This window comes from Lemur catta, chromosome 9 (assembly GCF_020740605.2).
Source record: "Lemur catta isolate mLemCat1 chromosome 9, mLemCat1.pri, whole genome shotgun sequence".
Lineage (NCBI taxonomy): Eukaryota > Metazoa > Chordata > Mammalia > Primates > Lemuridae > Lemur > Lemur catta.
In genome coordinates this window covers 10,306,820-10,331,605 of record NC_059136.1, presented here as the reverse complement: position 1 = coordinate 10,331,605, position 24,786 = coordinate 10,306,820, and the positions used below count along the sequence as shown (strand labels likewise).

The 24,786-nt window shown below is 57.5% G+C and overlaps 1 protein-coding gene across 1 annotated transcript; it reads left to right on the top strand.

Annotated features, from left to right (window-relative positions):
- The first annotated feature begins 1,933 nt into the window (after positions 1 to 1,933).
- Positions 1,934 to 24,499, top strand: RGMA (repulsive guidance molecule BMP co-receptor a). The gene is made up of 3 exons (XM_045561023.1): positions 1,934 to 2,171; positions 17,493 to 18,007; positions 23,112 to 24,499. Exons 1-3 carry the CDS (start codon positions 2,090 to 2,092, stop codon positions 23,820 to 23,822), a joined length of 1,308 nt encoding a protein of 435 aa, XP_045416979.1. The 5' UTR covers positions 1,934 to 2,089; the 3' UTR covers positions 23,823 to 24,499.
- Positions 24,500 to 24,786: the final 287 nt, after the last annotated feature.

Genomic DNA, 24,786 nt, shown 5'->3' with positions numbered 1-24,786 from the left:
AGGTCCACTCTTGGGCAAGGGAAGGGCCTGCTCTCAGGCCTTCTGCAGACGGCACTCTCTGCTGGATCCTGAGCCCTGGTCTCTGGCCAGCAGATGCTGCTGCAGTGATGGTGGTTCATGACTGTCCAGGAAGCTCGGAATGCTAATGATCCCATCTTTCTCATTAGCTAGAGAACTAGAACTAGCTGGTGAAAGGCAGAATCCAGCAAATGGTGTTAATTGGTGGCTCTCAAAGGTGAAAAGGCCACCGGGTGCCCCTGCAGTCCTGCTCGGCTGGTGCCTGCTCAACCTTGGGGGCAGCTACTTTCCAGTAGCTGCCGTCCTGTGATTCTGCAGGTGACAGAGTCAGGTTGGGCCCAAGGGGTGGCCAGGATTGAAAGGAAAACCACTTGAGACCTGGATTTTGAGATGGTAGGTTTGCACTGTAGCATTTTGCAAACTGGTACCTAAAATGAACCTCGATTTGGGGGAACAATGATGAGACAGAGCCTGTTGATCTGAGACCTGAATATTGGAGGTAAATATGGTGGCACCCCAACTCTGAAGAACGGCTGAATCCATGGCACTTTGACCTAAGGAAACAGCAGCTTCCTGCTGCCCCACTGCACAGCACAGCAGGCTGAGGCATTGGTCCCTTTCTTACCTGTTTTGTGGAAGCAGGATTCAGAAGTCTTGCTGCCCAGGTGGCGACCTCACAGACGTGGGGCCTCCGTCCCTTTCCTCGAGGCTTGCCCCTCACTGCCCTCCTCTCCTGGCAGGCGGAGCCCTAAATGCGAGCGCAGCCCTGCAGCCTGTGTGGCCTGCAGCAAGTGAGGACTACGATAGTGCTCAAGAGAAACATCTAAATTGGATAAAGACCCAGAATTTTTTTTCCCAGAGAACCAGATGGGCAGGCTTGGGAGTAGGGGGTGGGGGGCGGGGGGAGAAATTGGTTGGACTGAAAACACTTGCTCTGGCCTATTTGTGTTTCATCCAAAAGATGTTTCTCAGGGGAAGTTGCCAGTCCCTGAAATATCACAGCAGCAGAAGAGCTGTAGGGCCTAGGGAACCTTGGGGAAGAGACGTTTTGTCCTAGAAAAATAAGCGACCGAGTTAAGAAACGTCACCACCCTGAAGCCCTCTTAAGAGCGACACTGGGGGCTTTGCGGACAGGGCCAAATGGCCGAGAGGGACCTGGGACCACCGTAGCCACGTCCCCATCCCCGAGTGGCAGCTGTACCCCGAGTGGCAGGGTCAGGCCCTTAGGCGCCTGACTCTGGACACAGCCTGAGCAAGTCCCCAGGAAGCAGCGAGGTGCTTGGAGGACCTGGGATAGGCGACCCGAGCCCAGTCGGGATGGGCGGACGGAGCCGCGGCGGGCGGGAACCTGGCGGTGTGAGGTGCGTTAGTAGCTGGGATCCAGAGGGGCCATCCTGCCCAGACCCCGACAACTTAGCAGCGGATTTTTCAGCCTCCTGCACTGGGGACACATATGAGTGAGAAAAATGAGCCAGGGGGTGTCAGTGGCGGCTTGGGGACGGCTGTCTGGTGGGAAAGGAGGGTAGGGGCTCGTCTCCAGAGTTTCTACTTGGGTTGGACTTCGGTGGAGAGGATTAAGGGGGCGCGCTGCTGCACGAGTGCCCTGCGGGGCTCGGCCGCCCCAGGGGTGCTGGGCCTCTTTTTCCGGGGACAGCCGCGCGAGGCCCCGGGAGCTGGGGCGCGCCCTCCGCTCCCGGGCCCCGGGTTCCCGAGGTCCTAGCGGCAAGCGCAGCAGCCGGGCCGCCCGGGTCCCCGCCCGCCGCCTCCCCCCGGCCCCCCTCGCGCGCGGAGCTGAAACCCGAGCGCCAGGGGCGGGGCGCGCGGCGGCGGGGGCGCGGGGCGCCTGGGCATTGGAGGGGCGCGGGTGATGGATGGCGGGGCGGGGCGGGGCGGGCGCGGGCGGGCAGGGGAGCGCGCCGGGCGCCGCGGCCGAGGTGGACCGAGCCTCCCGGCTCGCTGCTCCCGCCGGCGGAGCGAGGCTGCCCTTTCTCCGCAGCGTGATTTACTTTCTTCTTTTCTTCCAAACTCTTCTTCCAGGGAGAGGCTAGTGGTAACAGGCCGAGCTGGATGGATGGGTATGGGGAGAGGGGCAGGACGTTCAGCCCTGGGATTCTGGCCGACCCTCGCCTTCCTTCTCTGCAGCTTCCCCGCAGGTAAGGCACTGCCCGCGGGGCGGGGGACGGCGGGCCGGGCGCGGGCCGGGTTCCCGGGCCTCCCGGCCACGCTGGGCCACGGGTCCGCGAGTGAGTCGGGGCTCAAGTTCGCTGCCTCCCCCCTCCGGCCGCCACCTCCCATTTCCACGGGCCTTTGTTTCTCCCGCACCCCACCGAGGGCACTTGGGATGCCCATGGGGACCCAGAGGGGGGACTCCGCCCGAGCTGCAAGGAGAAGGAGCCGGGCGGGAGGTTGCAGGGCCAGGGTGCCTCTCTTCCCCTCCCTTTTTCTGAGAAAGGGGGTGTCGGGGACATGCCTCCTAGGGGCTCCGGAGGAGGGGGAGAAAGGGAGGCACTCACTCGGCGCTGGGGGCACTTTCTTAACCTCCTTGCCCACCAGTTTGCAGACCTGCCCGGTGCCCAGGGGTGGAGCCGGGGGCGCCCCTGAGGTCCTAGCCCCGTCCCCGACCGCCCTCGCTCCGGCGACCTCGTCCTGCCCCACGCGCTTGCCCACGCGGCGAAACCCACGGACCGGCTCACATGAGCTCGTGTTGCTGTTTGATAACATTCTGCGTCGCCCCGTTTGTTTTCCTTGTGTCAGAAAGGGAGAGAATTTCAGAATTAAAGCTGAAAAAGCCCATCTGTTTCCAATGAATCCCCCATAGTTTTTCACAATGTTTTTGGCAGATTGCTGCTTTCAAATTCCTCCGAGCCCGGACCTCTTGTTTTTGTTGGGGGAAGGGAGACCAACTCCACAGAGAAGCATTTGTTCCTTCCCAAACGCTCCAGTTTCTTTACTTTTTTTTTCCTTTCGGGGGGAAGGGGTAGGCACGAAACTTAAATCCCAGGCCTGTTTTCTTTATAATGTTTCGTAAAACTTTATTTCATTTTTGCCATATGCTGCTCACAGCCTGGAAACGCCAGTGAAATCCATTATACCCATTTTTCTCTTGCAGAAAATACAGATAAACACAGTGTCACGGGCCAAACGTCCCCTGTGCAAGGCAGGATCTCCCAGCCATTTCCATTGTGTTGCCGGGTTCAGAGGTGTCTTTTTGCAAAATTAAGAGCTAGTTTCGCACCGCAGCCGGGCGCGGATCTGCATCCCCCCGAGCACGGCTGAGCTTTGCAAGACAGGACTTGAGTTAGACTTGGATTGGGTTGTTTTGTTTTGCTCTTCAGCCAACTGGGTTTCAAGGAACTGGCAAAACTGGGCAGGTCCGGCTTGGCCTGGCTGCGAATTGGGGCTCCTAGTAGGCAGACCACGCAGACTGTGAACTGTAGGGAGCAAGGGATCAGTCTACCCTCTGGTCTCAGACCTGCTCCGGGGCCCCCAACACCCACTTGGCCAAGTGCGTGTCTGGCTCTTTCAGCAACTACACCCCGGGGAGAGTCCCAGAGAGCCGCAACCTGCTCTTGGTTCCTGGATTCCACTTAGAGGCCAGGCCAAGGAAAAGATTGGGGTGGGGAGGACAAGAAGAGGGTGCAAGGGGGCTGAGTGTCCCCAAAAAACACTCAGCCCTGGGGCACCCTTGACCTGGAGTATCAGAACCTCCACAGGGGTCCTCTCCCCACCCCCATTCCTTTTAAAAGGCAGTTTCTCCACCTACTAAATAAAGAGTCTGGCTGAAAGGCTGATTTGGTTCTCTCCCAAGAATTAAGAAAATAATAAAAATCAGCCTCTTCTTTAAAAAGAAGTCCCGCTTTCGGAAGAGCAGGAGTTTGCAATTTGTGTTCATCTAGGTTTGGTCTAGATAAAGATCCAGCCCACTGGAAGTTTTATCAGATGGGTTGATAAATGGCTTTTGTCCCTTGGCTGCCGTGGGGGATGTGATCTCAGCTCAAAGCTGAAATTGAGAAGGGGGGCTTAGAGGCCCTTAAAACAACACCTTCCCACTCTTAAAGCTGCAGCACTTGTTAACTTTTTGGGCTAGAGAGGAAAGGAAGGGCTGGCAGAAGCTCTCAGAGGTAGGGCCTGCAAGAGCTGGGTGGTGGTGTTTTTGTTGTTTCTCTATTCATATCTCTATTTTAAAAACTTTATTTTCAAGTGTCCCCGCATAGTCTGAGGAACACCGGTGGGTTATATAATTCACAGCCCAAATTCCATCACTTTTGTTTCCAAGAAGCCCATTTCTTCTTGGCTTCAAAGCTGGTAACCAAAACCTGACAGATAGAACAGATAGCTGCTCAACTATCACGTGAACTGGCTAATGTTTCTTCTCATTTGAGCCCTTGACAGCTGCATTTAGTCAAAATTGCCCACCTTACTGAAAGCTGAGCTTCCAGTACCCCAAAACGAAATATCCTGGGGTCTCTGAAACTTGTGCACTCAAGACAGTTTCTGAAGGAATGAAATTGGGTGATTTCTGCGACAAAGAGACAGACTGTCACATTCTTTGATGCTTTGGCCCAGGAGAGGGGCTGCTTTGGAATAAAGTTAGCAAACCTTCAGGTCTGGTGCAGAACAGGGTGGGAGTTAGAGAAATAAAGAAAGCCCTGGCAAGTGCAAGGCACCCAGACACACTCAGGGCCCAGTGTACCTCGGCCTCTTGTGCTGGAGACAGGTGGAAACTGGCTGAGCAGCCGCATGAAAGCCGGAGTTTGTTCAGGGCTAGCCAGCTTGAGTGGCTGCCAGGAGTGAGCCCATAGGAGTGCAGATTGAACTGGACATAGTTATGTGGAGAGAGATGCCTTCACCTCTGCTACACTGAGAGTGTTTGTGTGTTTCGGGCGTGTTTGCATTTACTTACTCGATGCGGATGGCCAACCTACTGTGTTCCTGACTCAGTGACAACTTTTGGGGGCCCCTGACCAAGGCACTCAGGAAGACCATAGTATGGTAACAAGAAAGGGCCTCTGCACTGTCACATGGGCTGGAAGGGTGTCTGCTTGGGTGATGCTGTGGGGACAAAAGACAGGCAGACTGTGGGCACATCTGCCTAGGAAGGGGAGGCCAGAAAAGGCTTCTCAGAAGAACATTCCACAAATAGCATCCTTTTCAAATCACCGTAAATACATACTTTTTAAATTTTGAAGCCATTGTGACTTATTCAAACAGATTTCGGAGAGCAGTCCATCCAGGCATATGTTTTGTACATGTTGACATGCTTCCTGCTCACGACGTATGGATCCTATACTCTAGCACAGTGTTTCTCAGCGTGTGGTCCTAGATCAGCAACGTTGGCCTCCCCTGGGAACTTGCCAGAAATGCAAGTTCTGGGCCTACCCCCGACCTATTGAAGCAGAGACTCTGGGGCTAGGGCCTTGCAGTCCGTGTTCTAACAGGCCGTCCAGGGGATTCTGATGCATGCTCAAGTTTGAGGACTTTATTCCAAGAGCTATTACACTTTAGCCCTTCTTTATTCCTTCTTTCTTTCCCTTATACTTTTAAACTATACCTGTTTTGGAAATACTAGTCCTCAGTGGGAAACTAAGGCTTGGGGAGACCAAGGCCTTCTGCAGTGTCCAGGCACATCTGTGCTGCTATAGAAATGAGAATATTTCTGTCAGAGCTGCTCTTCAAAAATGTGTGAGCAAGTCAGCCTGCGTACCACATCATTGCCGTCCCACTAGGACTTTATGTCCCAAAGGAAAGTGTCTTGGTCCTTTTGGGCTGCCATAACAAGATACCATAGGTAGATGGCTGATAAACAATAGTTTATTGCTCACAGTTCTGGAGGCTGGAAAGTTCAAGGTTAAGGTAGTGGCAGATTCAGTGTCTGGTGAGAACCTACTACCTGGTTCATAGATGGCACCTTCTCCCTGTGTGCTCATGGCGCAAAAGGGGTGGGGAGACTCTTTGGGGTCACTTTTAAAAGGTCACTAATCCCATTCAAGAAGACTCCACCCTTATGACCTAAGTACCTCCCAGAGGCTCCCTCTTAATGCCATTACGTTGGGGGTTAGGTTTCAACATGTGAATTTGGGAGGAGGGAGGATACATTCAGCCCATAGCAGAAAGAATGAAATGATGTCAAATTACAAGAACCAGACAGCCACAGAGCCAGCTAGCAGCTGGCATGGGAAGGGGTCGGCGGGGCAGAGCCCTGGCTCCCAGGGAGAGCGCATGTAAAACCCCGTAGATGGTTAGCCCCTTAGGCCTGGGAGGTGAACTGGGGAGCAAGGGAAAGGGTCTCTGGTCTTCTGGTTTGAAGAAGGGAAACCTTTGTGCAAGGTTGGAGAAATTGCTAGTAGTCACCCCAGCGTTCAGAGGAGACAAGCTGGGGAGAGGTGACCCATGGGCACAGATAGGGCTGCTCTATGAGATGGGGAAGAGGGGGCCCAGGACCTGTGCAGGTAAGAGGGTGGGGTGGGGACCAGTTTACATGTTGCGGGAAAGGTGGTTCCTGCTAAAGATTCTGTCTTGGGTGAAATGTGCAAGGCCTAGAACTGGACCGAGCACCCCACTTTAGGTTTTGGTTGAGTAGCAGTTAGTGCCATGCTGTTTTGCTGCTTGGCTAAAATTCAACCTAAAATTGAAGTTAATATTTCTTATAGGGTGACCAACTTATTCTAGTCTGCCGAGGACTTCCTACTTTTAAAACTGAAAGTCTGGTGTCCTGAGAAGCACCTTCAGTCCTGGGCACACCAGCATGGTTGGTCACCCTAGTTTCATCTCCGCCTGTCCCCTGGACTCACACCTTGCCTGAGTCTGTTAGGGACACCACAGTCCTGGATGTAAAGTGGGCCTCTCCATGCAGTCCAGTCACCTGGGGCTGGGCTCCTTCCTCTACCCTGTCCTGCCTGTTCCCACTGCCACTTTGTCACTGTTGTAGCAGCTGACAGCACTAGGACCTGCCTCCCTGCCCCCCCCCATGTTGCCAAATGGGTCACTCTAAAACTCCTGCTCAGGAATTCAGGGCTCTTTGTGGCCCCTTTGGAGTATCGAAAAGAGAGGGCCTCTCTGGCCCCACACTCTTCCCATGCCTCATTTCCACAGCTTCCGGCATGTCTCCAAGCCCCAGGTCACCCTTTGCCTCCCCATATACCATCCACCACCCTGAGCCCGGGGCCTTCTAGGGTCTGATGCAGACTCCAGTGCCTTGGGCACCTGTCACCTTGGCTGCTGACCACTGAGCTTCCTCCTGGCCTTGTTGCCTCATGGGTCTTGGGGTTTTTGTCCTCTTACAAATTACCAGTTCTTTCTGTAAAAGCAGGAACCCCATTTTCTGCTTCTGTATATCCCTCTCTTCTCCACGCACCCCAAGCACACCCCATATAGTCCTGGGAAATTAGGGCCTTTGGGAATTTTGTGTTCCTGTTTGTTTTGGTTTTTGCTCGATGGACAAAGACCACGGGGTTTTGGGAGTTTTTTTTTCCAGATACTCAAGTTTTTTTCCAAAATAATTTTTTCTGGTTATAAAAATAATGCTCATTTTCAAATCTGAAGGCCAAAAAGGATAAGAAAATAAAAATGACCCAAAGTCCAACCTCCCATAAACAGCTGTCGTCAATTAACATTTCACAAACATCGTTTTAAGACACGATACCTTTATATTGTTCTCTCCAAACTGTGATTAATTGGAGGAGAATAATAATTTTTAAAATTCTTCTGTTGTTTGAGTGGCCACAATGTATCAGGCACTCTGTTAAATGTTTTAAGTATATCCTTCACAGGGTCATCATTCCCGTTTTGCTGATGAGGAAACAGAGGGTCAGAGATTTCCTGACGTGACATACACAGCTAGTTTCATGGCAGAGCCAGAAGTAGAACCCAGACTCCTGCTCTTTTCCCGTATACCAGCCTTTGGATGAACACAGGCATTACATTTGCTATGTGGGTAGTGTATCAGACTGTGCTGTGTGGCATATAAGGCTTTGCGGGGAGGGGCCAAGAAATAAACTTTGGGGGTATGATTGGGTAGCAGAATGAAGGTGAGCACATCCTCCTAGGAACTAGCACTTTCACCTCCTCTGAAAGGCTCTCTCTGCTCCCTGTTCATCCCTGGCTCAGCATTCCAGAGAGGAAGATGCCACCCAGTCACAGGTCAGGAAGACAAGTTGGCAGGCCTGTCATTGTGCAGATTTTCCCACATTAGATTTCTGTCCATTGGGTTTTGCTTGTTTATTCATTTCGTGCACCATTTCGCCCAAGCAGTCAGAATACCCAGTTGCCCGCTAAAGTGATGCCTCTGCCCCCAGGTCCCTGCAGAAAGGAGCCCATTATTACTCCCCGTGCTAAGGAATGCCCTGTGAACACAGACCCGCACACGTGTGCGCCAGCCGGGCATGTGCCCAGCTGGCGTGCATTGGCCCTTCCCCTGCAGGAGGAAGGTGGGGGAGGAAGGCCTGCCTGTGGATGGCGGTGAGGGAGAAAAGCCACTTCAAACACATTTCTACCCATGGCTGAGCAGATGAGCCCGGGGCAGGGCCAGGATGGAAAATGGATTCTCCAGCCAGCCCTAGACTCAAGAAAAGGGGTTATGCCTCAAAGCGGGGAGACCAGATTACTCACTTGCAGGTTTCGTTTACATCTGAGAAGTTATGTAGCCACCATTCAGAGTAGCTTAGTTTTCTGCCCTGAGACAGGAGGGTGGGGGCATGGAATCCCGTGCCCGGCCCAGCCCTGGCCTGCCATGGGCCCCTCTGCCCCAGAGAAGCCCTCAACCCCCTGACAGACATGCTGCTGTGACCCTGGGCCTGGGGATGAACACATGTACTGAAACCATCCTGCCTGCCCATGGTCCGGCTGTGCAGGGCCCCAGAGGGAGCTGGGGGCGGGCAGTTTGGAAAGCTGAGGTGTGCCCTTTTCCTTGGCACTCGGCGTGGTTTCTTGCAGCGACTTGGCATGTGTGGTGGCTCAGGCGGAGCAGCCCTGGCTGCGTGTGAGAGGGGCAGTGCCTCCTGCCTCGGCTCCGTGAGTGGCATTCAGCCACCTCTGCCCACGCTCGCTCAGCCGGGAGTTAACCCTCCACGACCCCAGCTCCCCAGCCGCCTCCTAGGTCAGCTGAGGTTCTCCGAGAAGCTGCCTCTTGCCTGCTCTTTCTCCTATAGGCCAGTTCCTGGAGGAAGCCTCCTAGAAAATTCCCAGTGGATTCAAGGGGTGGAAAACACATTGGAGTCACGGGTTAGGTCAGTTCCCTGAGACATCTTTAGGCTGGCGTGGGGGAGGAGTGCCGCTTTGGAAGGGTGATACATTCTGGCTGCTTGTAGGTTAAGTAAGGCAGGCTCAGCTGCACCTGGTGGAAAATCCAGGCACTCACCTGGGTGTGTTCCTTTTGGTATCTGATGCCAGACACCTGGATGTTTATGCCAGGATAATCGAGTGAGATTCCTACAGGAGTGACACAAACGGGCAGCCTCGGGCACCTCTCAACTCAAGGGGACTCCAGAATGCTTCCCGGGCCAGAGTTTGGCAAAATCAGTGCTAAGGACAGGGCACTGGAGAGCATCCGCAGCGTGGGTCTCACCCTGGGGTGAGCTAGTTGGCCCCTGGCTCACTGTTCCCTCCCCCACCTCCTCTGGGACCCGGGACATGGCATGTCACTTAGGCTAGGCCTCAGCGTCTGCTGCCCAGGCTAGGTGGGTAGTGAGGAAGGGGACATGGGAGGTCCCGGGCTTCAAGGTTGGCATCTCCACAGGGCCTGGCAGTGATTTCCCTTTTAAGCCACTCTCCTCCCTTCCCTCTGCCGCCTCTGTCCTAAATGCAGCCACCGCCTCTTCAGTTACACCGCTTCCTAAAATAGCGAGTGTCCTGATCATGCCCTGGATACTTACTGGAAATTTTTCAGGGGCTCCCCACGATCCGCTGCATAAAGGCTGAACTCCCTAGGCCGGCGTATCTGTCAGGGTGCAGTCGGGAAAACAAAACCCACCGGGGAGTTTCCACAGAGGGAACTCAGTATTGGGAATCGTTAGGTGGGCGTGGGAAGACTGAAAGGGCAAAGAGGGACCACTGAGGCACACGGAGAGTCGCAGGAAGCAGCTGCCTCATGAGACAGAAAGAAGACAAGCCTGGAGGAGGGTCCCCGCTCTAGGGGGGCCCGGGTCTCTGAGGAGGGGACGCAGCCTGGCTGGTCTTGGTACTTCGGTGCCACACATTGTGCGTAGCTGCTGGAGTCTGCCGGGGAGAAGGGCCATTGTGGAGCCGTGCTGGAGAAGCAGCCCTGGGCAGGTGAGCCGGGTCCAGCCTCCAGCCTGCCCCTCTCTGTCTGGTGCCCCCTTGTGGCGGAATCTAACGGGGAGCCCGGTGGCAAAACAGACGGGCTTTGCAGCTTCTGCCTCACGGAGCGGAGGACAGTGGTTTGAAGCCGAGCCGCACTTGCTTTGTTGCAGGCGCAGGTGGTGCTCCAGGTTTCGTGTCTGGCCCCAGACTCCTGGCTACACTCTGACCAGCCTGTGTGTCACCTCCTGCCAAGCTCAGTTGTTCTAGAGGGCCCCGTTTCTGGAAGTTTGCTCTGCATCACTGGGCAAATTGAAGACCTCCTCAAAATGCTCCTTCTCTGATGACTCTCCTGCTTCCATTCTTGAATCTGTGTTGTTCAGTGTTCAGATGAAACGTGTTTGCTTGGCATTCTAGAAGTTTATATGGCTGACCACACCTGACCGTGGAGACTAACTAGGGCTTGTTCCAGCAACAACATTACTCACAGTGCCCAGCACATAGTAGGGTCCAGAACTTTCGATGAGTAAACGAATTGGGGCAGTTATTGTGCGCACCACAGAGTCGGACAAAGACAGCTTGACACTGCCTGAGGCCTGGGTTCAAAATGAACCTGCTCCTTTAAGAGAGGGCAGGTTTTTCCCTCTCCCGGCTCCCCTCTCCCCTCCTACACAGCAACTGAAACCTGATCTAATCCCTTTGCACGCGGGTAATTTATTGGTCTATTGGGCTTTTCTTGGTGGCAAATTGCATTGTCTTTATTCCTGGGTTCAGACTGGGGAGCAGCTCACCGCATTCCTAAGACTCCTTTCTCAGGGTCGATCCCTCACACCCCCTTGTGCACAGCAAAATAAGTCTTATTGGGCTTCTTTGTTATGCAAACAGGGCGGTAATAATCAGGCTATTATTCTGAAAGATTGGGCTTGATTAACAGTTCAAAGGACGTCTCTGAAAGCAGCTAATGCCACACTGGTGCATAAATATTTTCATCCTGCCTGGGTTGGTTCAGCTGGTGCTCCAAGCTCCCCGCCCTGTCTTTCTGATTCTGAGAGGCGCGCCGGGTTGCTATTGAAAGGAAAAGAATTAAGTCAGACAAGCTGTGTGTGTGGCTGTGACTTTTTTCCTGTCTGCCATGTCTCAGTCCATGAGGAAGGCAGTCTGGAGCCCTCCTGCCCAAACAGTGAAATGTTATCTACGCGCCTTACTTATGTGGGCTTTGGGGCCGGTACGTCCCCAGCCCAGGGCACTGGAGGCCCCACACTTCTGCCAGAGTTGGGGGGGAGGCATCAAATCTGAGATGCTTGGAGTGTGGAGCATGGGAGCAGGGGTGTCAGGACGAAGATGAGGGGTCCCCGCCATGGGAGAGTCACAGGCAAGTGGGGAAGATGAGTGTCAGCAGCCACCTCCTAGAGGAAGCTGAGCCGGGCAGGTGTGGATGGATGACGCCAGCTGTCAGGTGAAGCCCACAGAGAGCAGAGAGCAGCAGCTGGAGGGCTGGGGAAGGCAGCACAGGGAAGCCGAGGGGCCGTTCTATTTTAGCCTTTTCTACCTGGCTCTAGAGGAGGGCGGAGGGCTCAGAGAAGTCCCTGGGAGGCTGATGTGGTCCACAGCTGGAGCCGTCCAGAGCAGGAGGGGCCAGCCCTGCCCTGGCAGGGGTGCTACAGGGAGATTTCCTGCCTCTGGAAACTGGTGGCTTTTGGCATCCCCTGGCTCCCAGATTCTAAAATGCCATGGCTTGCCTTGAAAAGCAACTGTTTCCTTCGGTCACAAGGTGATCATTAGGGCTCCTGATGAGGTAGATTGCACGGAGAAGCAGCAAGCTCTGGCCCTCACTGCATGAGCCAGGAGCACATGGGTCAGATGGTTGCTTGGGGTCCCAGCCTGGGCCCCACCCTTGAGCCAAGGTTCCCAGCTCGTGGGGCTCTGGGACGCATGGCAGGGCTTCCTGTTGAGTCCGGCAGGGCCCGGCCTTGACCCTGCAGGCCTCTGGATGCTCCTGTGTGTCCCACGATAGCTAATCCTGAAAGTTCCAATCCTCGAGAGGCCTGGGTCAAAACAAAACATGCAGTGCACATAATGCCACATAATGTGCTTCTAAGGGGCCTATAGCTCTGTTTCTGTGCTTCTGTGAGGGGGAGCCCCAGGTGGCAAAGTTTAACAGAGGCCGGAGAGCGGCCCCTGCCCAAGGACACACTCAGTAGCTGAGGAAGAAACAGAAGCTCGGGACAACTTCCCTTCCCATCAGCTCCTTTAATCCCCCAGCTCCATGCGTATTGGCTGCCTTGGATCCATCCAGAGGTGGCTCCAGGGCCCCAAGGGGCCTCTTTCTGGGGTGCGGCACCCAGGGGAGCACACGGCTTGCACCCCACGGGGCAGCTCTGGTTTCCTCTTTCGCTTGCCTGAGTTGCTGTGAGATCTGTTTCAAACTCTCAAACCATCCTCTCTTTCCTTCTTTCCTTGGACGCTCAGCATCAGAAGAGGGTATATTGCCTGGAATTCAGGACTCGTGCTGTTTTTTTTTTCAAAGATACGGCACATAAAAATCAGCCCCTCTGGGATCTCTTTGGCAGGTGACGCCACAGCTTTTGCCTTTGATGCTGGGCCAGGTTACATTCAGGTCCCTGACCTCTGGCTGGGGGAGGGAGGACCTCGAACGGTGATTTAGTGCAGTGGACACAGGGCGGTTGGATGACTGGGGGTGGGGGCTCCTGCCCTGGCATCCCTGAAGCCCCTCCCCTGGGAAATGAAGCCCCAAAACATTCACTTTAGGACGGTGGGTTCTAGAGGGCTGTGCTACTGCCTGGAGAGATGGCAGAGGGCGACAGCACCCTCGATTCTGGTCCCAGCTTGTCAGTGTCTGTGGCCTTTTGCAAGCCATCCCCCTGCCAACAGCTTCTACTTCTCCGTCGATGATGGGAGTACCTGGCTTCCTCTAGAACTCAGGAAGGTTTGGGAGGCTGGCTCAGAGTCCCCTGAGGGTTTGGGGCAGCTGGGGAGACCCAGGGAGTCAAGGGTGGGTCAGCTGGCAGCGGCACCTGGTCCTGGCAGGCTCCCCAAGGCCAGCACGTCGGAGCCCTAAGGCCCCTGTGTTTGCATCTGTAAAATGAAGGTGAAAATTCCTGCCCTCTCCTCAGAGTCATAGTGAGGAACCAACAGGGAAGCAGTTTGTCCCCTGCACAGGCCAGGGGAGCGCGGGGCATCACTGTAATTATTTGTTCTTTGAGGCAGGGCCAGGCCCGTGTGCCTACTTCCCTGCAGTCCACTCCCCCACGGCCACGTCCCAGTGCAGTCCTGGGCACACAACCCCTTCCCCAGGGAGCCCTCTCAAGGACGGAACTCTTGTCTTTGTTCGTCTTGGTGGCCCCACAGCACCTGGGCGCTGCGTGGCAGAGTGTGTAGGAATGCAAAAGCTACCAGGGAGGAGGAGCAGGCAGCCTGGGGACTGAGGGCTGTGGTTTGCATCCTGCCTCCTGCAGCCCCTGGGAGGGGAGCTCTTTACTGCCTCTAGGCCTCAGTTTGCCTGTCTGTTAAATGGGTGTAATAGATAAGTCTGGGGGCTGTCATAAGGGTTAAAGGAGACACATGTACAATGTGTGGCACATAGTAAATGCTCAATGCACATCAGCCATTAGTTGAGTGTCGGCCTTCCCCATAAATTGTTTTTTAACAAAACAGAGTTAACACAAAACTGACTTGCAGGGAGCCTCCTTCCTGAGTTCTCCAGGCTTTGCTTATATCAGCGCCTCTCGTCCGCTTAACACCCCGTGGTGAGGTGCCCCCGCATCCCCGTGGTGCAGAGAGGTCAGGGATTCGCCATGGTCGCACAGCTGTGGAGTGGCAGAGCTGGAGCTGACCTCGACCCGGCCTCACCCCTGCCTCCCACAGGGAGGTCTTGCCCTGACACAAAATCTGTCACCTGCTGCTTGTGGACACTGAATTCTCCCCAGTTCTCTCTGGGTGGGAAATTGCAAGTATCCTCATTTTTCTTTCTCACCAGGAACCCAAGTTCTGTTCATTTACTCATTAACAAGGACAAAGGCAAACTTGTTGAAATTGTGCTTCAGGACCCAAAGTTTCTGATTGCACCATCTCCCAGGAAACCTCTGGGCAGAGGAGGCATTTTAGGATGCCATGAAAACTTGGGGAAGGAAGGGGTTGTGACGGGCAGGAATCAGGGTGCCCTGGGTCAGGAGGAAGGACATGGGTACCAGGTCCTCCGGGTGGGAGAGTGGGGTCCCTGGGCAGAGGGACGAGAGCTCGCTTTGCCACCTCTGTGACCCCCTCTCCCTCTGAGGAGCAGGAGTGGGGGGCAAGGTCTGTCCCAGGCCCTGGCACCCCCTGGGCAAAATCGGGTCCTTGTCACAAGATGGGAAAGTGGATTGGGTGAACTGAGTCAACTTGGTCCTTTGGCCTCTGGCCAGATGTCTCCACTGACACTGGCAGATTCTGCAGAAGGGACCTGGGAGGGTCTGGGAGGGAGAGCGGGCCGGGCTTCCCCCTCTGCCTTAGGCAGCTCGGGCTGCTGTGACAAAACACCACAGACTGGGAGGCTTAAGCAACAGACACTTGTGTTCTCACAGTTCTGCAGGTTGGAAGTCTGAGATGAGGGTGCCACGTGGCCGGGCTCTACTGAGGGCCCTCCTGGCTGTCAGGCAGATTGTCCTTACGTCCTCACGTGGCAGGGGGAGAGAGCACGAGCTCTCAGGTGTTTCTTCTTCTAAGGGCACTGAGCCCACCGTGGGGCTCTGCCTCATCTAAACCTAAGTGCCCCCGGAGGGTCTGGATTTGAGTGCTGCCTTGACTCCTTCCACCAGGGGAGACCTGGGCAAGACTGAGCCTCGCCACGCCCGGCCTTGCTCTGAGAGGCGGGGACGGCGGGAATGAGGTGAGGCCACACCACCATCTCGGACCATGCCTGGAACAGATAAGTTAGCTGTGACTTCACAGTCCCTGCTGTCCTCAGAGCGGGGCCAGCACAGCTCCTGCTCCTGCTCGTGTTGCAGTGGGTCCTGTCGTACGGGGACAGGCAGAGTCCTTTCTCCCTTGGTAGCGGTGAGGGCAGGAGGTAGGCCCGAGCCTGGGCACAGCCGCCAGTCAGCAGGAGGCCCGTGTCCCTTCCTGGTGATTTTCTCCGATGTCCGTCCACCTCTGCATAATTCTGAGATGGTAGAAGCAGGGATCAATGAGGCTGCCGTGACAGGCATGGTGTGGAGGCTGCTGGGCCAGATGTGAAGGGTTGGCGGCCGTGCCGGCCGGCTCCTGGGTGCTGTGTCCCTCTGAGGTACTTGTCCTGCACAGCAGCCCACTCCACACCGACCCCTCTCACCTCACCTCCTCCTCCAGGGGCGTCACCGGGGCTGCCTTCTCCCACACGGGCCACGCGCACATTTCACAGCCCACGGGTATTGGGGCCCTTGGGCATCTCCTACAAGGGGGGGAGACGAGAAGGCAGCAGGGCACGGGGGTCTCCCGCTGCCCTGCAGAGAGCTCACCTGTGTGGGAGGAACCGTGCAGGGGGTCTCACCGCTGCTCCCCCGCGGCTGCCACTGCACCCTTGCCAGCAGGTGCCGTTACCCACCTAACCTGACTCTTGAAGTCAGCGTGCTTCTTCCATTTAAATAAAACTAGTGAAATGGAAAATCTGTAGTGCTTTCATTAAATGTTTTTTTCCTAATATACATTTAAATAAAAATAGGAATTCTCAAATTAAAAGAAAAAAGTTCACTCAGATGCCTCTTGAAATGACCTTGTTTACCGGCAGTGTCACGAACACAGATTGCACTAGGGGGAACGCCTGACTTTCAGGATGGGCCCTGGCTCCCCAGCGCTCAGGCGTGTGACCCGGGCAGGTGACTCACAGAACGGTGCCCACCCACCTGCAGACACGGGAGATTTCCGTGGGAGCCATCACCCAGGCACGGACCGCGCCGTGTAGACGGGGCGCCCAGGCCGCTGCCGGGGTGGGCGTGTGCTCTCACGTCCTCTCCTTACCCCGCCCTCTGATGCAAATATTTCTCTTCCTGGTTTTATACACAACTTGATTTTTCATCGATAAAACCAGCACCAGAGAAGCAAACTGACTTTTCCAAGGTCCCAGGCCAAGTCAGTGGCCCGGACAGAAGTGGCTGGAGCTCGGGGCCCCTTCCGCTCTGACGACCACCCCAGCCAGCACTGGGCTGCAACCCCAGTGCCGGACCTCCCAGCTGGCCCGCCGGCCCCTTTCTCCTGAAACCCGTGTAGAAATTTCCATCCTGCGGCAGGTCTGCCTGTCTGGCCTCTTGTGGCTATTATGGGCTGTGCAGAATAATCCAGAAGGCTAGAAAAGGGCAGGTTCCATGTGTCCAGGTACAAGATTCAGGTGTACTAAAGCCACGGTTCTCAGGCATGGTCATTTTGGCTAATGACCACTAAGGTCTCAAAACTTGTGAGTGACTTTTTTTAAAAAAAGAGGAATTAGGGCAAATCCAAGTTTACCACTCAGTTGCTTCCTGACTTGCTTTCCTGAGCAGGACAGAGAGGGATGGAGCTGCACTGCCCACCAGGGGAGCCCGGTTCTCCGTGATGAGGGCTAATCTAATCATCACACGGGCAACATTCACAGAGCTTTGGCTGCATGCTGGCGCTGGGCTGAGGCCTTTCCGTGTGATAAGTCATTTAACACTCTAAATGACCTTGCACGGTAGGTCGTATCATCCCATCTTCCAGATGAGTATGAGGCACAGAGAGGTTAAGTAGTTTGCCCAAGGTCACACAGTGGCAGAGATGGGGACATATACTTAATAGTGGGGCTTAATTCTCTGCCAAATTTCTGTTGCTTTTGCCAGAATTCTTGGGGATGGCCGTGAAAGTGTAAATAAATGTCAACAGCCCAAGTGTTGCATATGAACTCCCGCAGTCCTGCTGCCCAGAAACAGTGGCCGTTCCTCTTCTTAGCAGGCTGAGCACTGTGGGAGGGGCCTGTTGGCCCTTTCAGCGTGCTGGTCTGCTGGCCTGGCCACTTGGGGCCACAATGACCTGTGCAGAAAAATCCAGAAAGCCAGATAGGGCAGGTTCCACCTGCAGGAAATTCTTCCCCTTTTTCATCACCTCTGTAGACACGCAGCGTGGGGGGCGCGCCCAGGTGAGGTGTCCTTGTGTGATGCACACCTGTGCCCCTCGCCCACTGAGGGTGGCAGAGGCGGGGTTGCTGGGCCCTAACACGTCTGTCCCTTTCTCCACAGCCACCTCCCCGTGCAAGATCCTCAAGTGCAACTCTGAGTTCTGGAGCGCCACGTCCGGCAGCCACGCCCCAGCCGCGGACGACGCCCCCGAGTTCTGCGCTGCCCTGCGCACCTACGCCCTGTGCACGCGGCGGACAGCGCGCACCTGCCGGGGCGACCTGGCCTACCACTCGGCCGTCCATGGCATAGAGGACCTCATGAGCCAGCACAACTGCTCCAAGGATGGCCCCACCTCGCAGCCACGCCTGCGCATGCTCCCGCCGGCCGGGGACAGCCAGGAGCGCTCGGACAGCCCCGAGATCTGCCATTATGAGAAGAGCTTCCACAAGCACTCAGCCGCCCCCAACTACACACACTGCGGCCTCTTCGGGGACCCGCACCTCAGGACTTTCACAGACCGCTTCCAGACCTGCAAGGTGCAGGGAGCCTGGCCGCTCATCGACAATAATTACCTGAACGTGCAGGTCACCAACACACCTGTGCTGCCCGGCTCAGCCGCCACCGCCACCAGCAAGGTAGGTGGGAGGGGAGGCTGCAGGGCACAGCCCCGCCCTTATTCTCTGCCCTACGTGGGCACTGAGCTGCAGAGAGGGCCTGCGTGTCTGGGAATGGGGGCAGATGGAGCGGAGTGAGGACACAGAAACATCGTCACTGAGCGCCCCCAGGGGACACCTGAGGGGCCTCTCTCCTTCCTCGGGCCAGCCCCACCTAGCCGGCATAGCTGCATTTGACAGACCGGGAGCCTGAGACTCCGGGCGGCACAGTGACCTCCCCACCTAAAATGCAGTCAGCTGGGACACTGAGCAAGGATTTGACCTGGGCCCAGGTGACTCCAGAGCCTGGCATGTTCTTAACTGCCCCTCGAGGACACTGAGGGCCACTCATTTTCTGACCCAAAGTGGCCTCAGTGTCTGGGCAGGAGGACTCAAATCCTGCTCACAGGGCCACAGCCAGAAGCAGCCACATACGTGGCCAGTGACCCAGGCAAGGGGACGCTGCCATCCACCCCAGATTCTCCCTCTGCTACCCACTTGTAGGGCGGGTTCCGTGACCTCATATTCAGACTCAGCCAGAGGGCAAGACCTTGGCTGGGAGGGGGCTGGTGGCTGTCGGAGTCCAGCAGTGGGGACCCGTCTGCCCTCTGCAGTGCCCAGACCCCCGGTGCCCTCCCAGGGGCCCCAGCACGGCGGGGCGGCAGTGGGTCTGTGCTCCTAGGGAGGGCCCTTCAGAAGGCTGCCTGCAGGGCAGTGCCAGGCTGGCCCACGAGGGCATTTCTCTGTTCCTTCCCGCCCCTCCACACCCCAGAGGAGGACAGTGAGGTGGCCTGGCAACTAGGGAAATGCTACATCTCTGCCACGTCCCTCTGCTCCTGTGGCCTTTGCCTGTCCCGGGGGTCTCTCTCTGGGCCCTTGGCTGGGAAGGAAACAAGTGCATCGTCACCCCATGGATGCCCGAGCAGGCCCTCGGCACCAGGCCGTGACCCCTAATGGGCAGAAGACTTGCAGCCAGCACCCTCTGCCCTGTCCCCTCCTAGCCCTCTGCAGACTCAGGGACCCACCTCAAGGACCCAGCCCCTCCCCCGTGGTCCCTCCACCTTCCACCACCCTCCCTCCCTGCAGCCAAGATAAATGAGTGCCAGGAACCTGAGGCTGAGCCTTCTAAGTCCAGCCACCAACATGCCGTGGAGGGGACCTGGCCTCCCTGTCCCATCCTGTAGGCTCCTGAGGGTTGGCAAGGGTGCACAGGGAGGTCAGAGGGCGTGAGAGCGACATGGACCCCAGGCAGCCTGTTACTCCTGACCCAGGATGGTGTGAGCACCGAATGTGACAACATTGTGGTTTGTGACCAGGGAGCTGGGCTGCTGCCTCACTGCCCAGGGTGACAGTGTAGGAGGAGCCCTCAGGCGGGCTGCAGGCTCGGGCAGCGTGCTGGGCTCAGCACCTGCACACCACCCTCGGCTCTTGGCTGAGGCACACTGGGACCTTGAGTGCAGTGATGCTGCCCACAGCCAAACGGGTTGATCATTCATTCATTCTTGTGTTTCATTCATTCACTTGACCCACATTTTTCACATGCCTGCTCTAACCCGTGATGCTGGGCTCTGTGGACAGCAGAACTGCCTGAGCAGAGAGAGGGGACCTCCTTTCCCATCCCATCATAGCATAGAGGTTTCCAGAAGGTGTGAGGCTGTGTAGCACAGTGTCACCAACCCAGCCCCTTCCGCTGCAACCAAGAGCTACCTTTGATCTCAGCAGGCTGAGAGCCCAGTGGCCCCATCAACCAGGCTCTGCTCAAGGCCACACCGTGACAGTGTCAGCGTCTATGGCCAGGCCAGCCACAGAGCTCAGGCCAGACCAGGGGCCTTGTTGTCCCCAGACAAGAACCGTTGGTGGCTGATTTGAGGCACCCTCAGCCTGGCTTGCCTGGCTTTTAGGCCTCCGTTACTGGAGTGTGTTCGTTGACTCCTTGATTCAGCAAATGTTCACCAGGCACGTCCTGGGTGCCAGCCTCTGAGCCAGGTGTCGCCCGCCCTCCCTCCCAGCAGCTCCCAGGCCGATGGAGAGCAAAGGCCACAGAGGGTAGCTGGCGAGGGGTGCTGGGGGCGCAGGAGGCTGAGGGCCGCTGGGGGCCTGGCTCTGTCCAGAGCACTGGGAAGGCTTCCACCCCTGTTGCCCTTGAAGCACAGCTGGCGTCCCCAGGTGGGAGCGGCGAGGCGGGCAAGCCTGGTGCCTCGAGGGAGCAGGGTGACCAAGGGACTTTTATCTCCAAGGTGGGGAGGGCTCTGGCTTTTGTGACATCTGCCCCCACAAAAGCCCCCAGAGCCATCGGGGCCTGCCAGACTCTGCCACACACTGGAACCCCCCCCCCTTTGTCCTCCCCTCAGCCAGCCCAACTCTGCCTGCCTGTTCGTTCACCCAGGACAGCCCCTCCCCAAGCACCCTGGTGACTCCTCCTCCCCCAACACAGGGTGCCTCACCAGGGCCTGTGCTTGTCCCCCATGGTACTGGTGGTATTCGGCTTAGCCCGTGCCCTTGTCCTCGTGGACAACCCAGATCTAGCATATGCCAGCCCATGGGACAGCCTCCCGTGCCCCAGCTCTCTCTTCCCAGCTGTACTGGCCAGCCCTCTTCACAAATAAAGAAACTGAGGCCCAGCGTGGCCAGGAACTCGAGTCCTGTGCCTTCCACGTCCTTTCCCACATGTTAGCTTTCCCCATAGCACTTAGCAATGTGTCACACTGCGTAATTCATCTGCTTGGTCGCAGACCCCCCTGGAATGTGACAGCCCCACCCCCGAACACAGGGGTCTTTTCCCTCATGTGACCCCTGCCCCGTGCACCAGGCCAGGCACCTCGTCTGTGCTCCCTAAGTGGTTGCTGATGAGGCCCGGGCTCCGCCCCGTGCCCGGCGTGGAGCAGGCCCCGGCCCCTTTGCAAGTGTGGGGGCAGCAAAGGCAGGAGCGGGGCCGCGCCCGTGGCTGTGTTGGCAGCCGGCCGCCCGGCTTTCGACAGCCCCCTTCATGCTGTTACTTGTGGTTGAGTCCCTGGCACCGGTGCCAAGAAGAGTCAAGCAGCCTGCCAGCCTTCCAGGAGGCTGTCTTCACAAGAGATGGCAGCTAGGGCGAAACCAGCCTTTCCTGTTCCAGGGAGACGGTGGCACTTGGAAGGCAGGATTCCACCCCCACCCCCCCAGTGTCTGTGTGGCCCCGAACACCCGGCAGGCAGGGACACCAGAGTCCCTCATCCCTACCCCTCCATCCCCGCCAATGGCAGGACCACCCATGGCACAGACCACCCTGGCTGGCTCACCTCAGCCGCTGCAGGCAGCCTGCACACCACCGTGGGCGTGGCCAGGCCAGCCGTGGCGTGGAGGGAAGGAAGAAGGTGGAGGTTGGACCGGGTGAAGTTGCCGTTTTCACAGGCCGGGACGGTAAAGCAGCGGTAATTGCATGCGGTTCAAGGCCTAGGGCTCCGTGCAGGGGGGAGCAGCTGCAGCCACCTTTGACATCCCACGGCAGACCGGAAGTGTGCCGCCTCCCGGGACCAGGCTGGGACCTCCAGGGAGGGAGACAGGGAAACCGAGTCCAGTGCCCAGGAGCTGTGCACGTGGGTCCTCTGCAACCGTGGCTTCGGAGCCCCAGCCCCCGAGACGGGCAGCGCGTGCCCCCCGGCCGGGCCACTCACTCATCGGGCACAACAGTCACAGCGCTGAGGCCAGAGACCAACCAGCCCATGAAAAGGCTTCTATTTCTTTTAAAGTCCTGCCACAGCCTGCCCTGGCTGAGTTCTCTCAGCATTGCCTGAGTAACAGGGAGGGAAGAGGGGTTTTCCTTCCTCAGAAGCCCTGGCCCAGGGTCTTCTCTCTGTTCTGGGGGTCCTGGGCCCCTCTGGCTTCCAGCACTGCCCACCTGGTCACCCCTAAGCTTTACGCTGGTGTGGGGGAACCCTCAAAGCAGCAAGTGATGACAGATCATGGGACACCTCTAGTTGGCTCCCACCACCCCATTGGTTTGCTCAGCCTAGAACATTCTGTGGCCTCCGACCCCCCTCTCCAATCTTCAGGCCTCTCCTCTGAGCACCTGCCCCGAAGGCTCCTCTCTGCGTCACCCTCGGCCTCCCAGGCCCGGAGGACAGGACTCTTGCCATTTGTGCCCCCAGCCGCCCTGGCATTGCAGCCAGACACACTTCTGGGCCTGTGACCTGCCCTGGACCCCACCTAAGGCCTTTCAGTGACTCCTCTGCCTGAGCCCGGGTCCTTCCACAGCCCGCCTGGCTGCCTTCCCCGCACAGAGCGACTTTGTTTCCCTCTTTGGTTTTTAGCCCTTATCATATACCTGCTGTTAGGCCAGAATGTCCCTTAGTGCTTTGTGGTGTCGCCCTCTACCCCAAAAGCCCACCCGGCTGTCATCGTGCCCCTCCACCTGCCGTGTCTCCCCAGCGTGCCCAGGCAGAGAATGGCCGTACGTGTCCCGCAGCCCCCTGCCCTGGCCTACCGAGGGGTGGGATGAGAGGACAAGGCCTGGGAATGGAGGCCTGGCCTGCGAGGGGCAGTGCAGGGGAAGGGGGTGGGCTTTTGTGCGGGGTCCCAAAAGGCCTGGGTGCCACCTTGCCCCCATCACCCCGCCTCCTCTCTGGTGTCAAGCTGGGAGTCCAGGTTCCAGCTCCTGTTGGTCCAGGGGGCGATGGCCTTAGAGGCACCCAGACCACCCCATGGCAAAGCCGCCAGTACCTGGCAGAGGCGTGATACCTTTGAGGGCCGTTATTCAGCCTACCACAGCGGATGAACTAATGACCTTTTATTTTTAATTATCTATGCTAGTTATTTATTTATTTTTAGTTCACCTCTCTATATAGTAAATGAGCTGGTTTTCTACTTACGGTATTGACCTAAAGTTTTTCTAAGTATTAGTAATTTTTTTAAGTAAAAAGGGCAAGTTGTTTTAAAGAGAAATACTAAGTGCATAACAGTGTGGGTGGAACTGAGCTACCCGGCATAGGGAAGGGAGGGTCTGGGGCACCCGGGGGCTCCTCCGTGGCTCTCTGCGTCCAGAGCGTTTTAAGCATAAGGCTGGGTCTTCCCACGTGCGCCTAACCCGCTCTCCTGCCCCCTTCCCTGGCAGCTCACCATCATCTTCAAGAACTTCCAGGAGTGCGTGGACCAGAAGGTGTACCAGGCCGAGATGGATGAGCTCCCAGCCGCCTTCGCCGACGGCTCTAAGAACGGTGGGGACAAGCACGGGGCCAACAGCCTGAAGATCACAGAGAAGGTGTCGGGCCAGCACGTGGAGATCCAGGCCAAGTACATCGGCACCACCATCGTGGTGCGCCAGGTGGGCCGCTACCTGACCTTCGCGGTCCGCATGCCCGAGGAGGTGGTCAACGCCGTGGAGGACCGGGACAGCCAGGGCCTCTACCTCTGCCTGCGGGGCTGCCCCCTCAACCAGCAGATCGACTTCCAGGCCTTCCGCGCCAACGCCGAGGGCCCTGGCACCCGCAGGCCGGCGGCCGCCAGCCCCTCGCCCACGGCCCCGGAGACCTTCCCGTACGAGACGGCCGTGGCCAAGTGCAAGGAGAAGCTGCCCGTGGAGGACCTGTACTACCAGGCCTGCGTCTTCGACCTGCTCACCACGGGCGACGTGAACTTCACGCTGGCGGCCTACTACGCCTTGGAGGACGTCAAGATGCTGCACTCCAACAAGGACAAACTGCATCTGTACGAGAGGACTCGGGAGCTGCCGGGCGGGGTGGCCGCGGCAGGGCTGCCCCCGGGCCCCCAGCCCCTCCTGGGCACCCTGGTGCCGCTGCTCGCCCTGCTCCCTGTGTTCTGGTAGGCAGCTGCTGTGGAGGATGTGGAGGGAGGCACCAGCTGTCCCCAGCCTCCGGGCGCCTGCCCTTTGGCTTCTCTCTGGGGCCACCAACAGGATGCAGATCCCCCAGCGTGTTCTCTGTGGCCCAGCAGCCTCTGCAGTGCCCAGGAGTGGAGGCAGGAGGGGCCTCAGGGACTGTCCCCTCAGCCCTCTTGGGCTGTCTGCTTGCAAGGGCTCGGGGCACGGGCCCTCCCCCTCCCTAGTGCACGTGACAAAGTTGTGGTGACTGGTGCTGTGATGTCTGTGACAGTAGAGCTGTGTGAGAGGGAGAGCAGCTCCCCTCGCCCCGCCCCCGCAGTCTGAATGTGCAGACGGCCCCTCCGGCTGAAGCCCCCGTGCCCCACCCTGCACCTCCCCAGAGAGACACTGGGAACCGTCTGAGTCAGCCCCTTCCACGCACTCGCAATGCACTGAAACAGGCCCGGCTGACTGCTGCTCGCTGATCCCTGGGGCACCCATGCCCGCCACACGCACACACACACTCCCACACGCGCATCCTCGCACACACTAAGCCAGCGGCCGCCCCAGACAGGGCCTCTTTAAGGGCGAGACACACCCAGGGCCAGGGCACAGCTCGGCATCTTCAGCAAATTGATGCGACCTTCTGGCCAATAGATGGTGCATCTCCTCCCCTGTGGCTACCCCCCCCCCCCGCAACCCCCACCCCCCACCCCACCCCCCGTGGGCTCGAGCTCAGGCACCTGCTGGGGGGCCCTTCTCTGGCTCTGCGCCCTGCTCCTTCCCCACTGCACTTAGGAAGTCGGGGTGCTTGTTCTAAAGGTCTAGCAGAGAAGAGATGCCTTGACTTCTGCTCCTCCCCTAGCAGATGCACGAGCCCCCGGGCAGGGGACCCTGGGCCCCAGGGCGTGGGCAGGAGACCCGGGGATAGGGCCAGCTGGCCTGCCCTTATCCTCCACCTTCTCCTCAC

What these genes read in the sequence shown, in the direction of transcription:
- RGMA (XM_045561023.1), top strand. Translation starts at nt 2,090, where the DNA reads ATGGGTATGGGGAGAGGGGCAGGACGTTCAGCCCTGGGATTCTGGCCG. An exon ending in TCTCTGCAGCTTCCCCGCAG is followed by an intron (nt 2,172 to 17,492) that starts GTAAGGCACTGC and finishes CTTTCTCCACAG; the next exon opens with CCACCTCCCCGTGCAAGATC. An exon ending in CCGCCACCGCCACCAGCAAG is followed by an intron (nt 18,008 to 23,111) that starts GTAGGTGGGAGG and finishes CTTCCCTGGCAG; the next exon opens with CTCACCATCATCTTCAAGAA.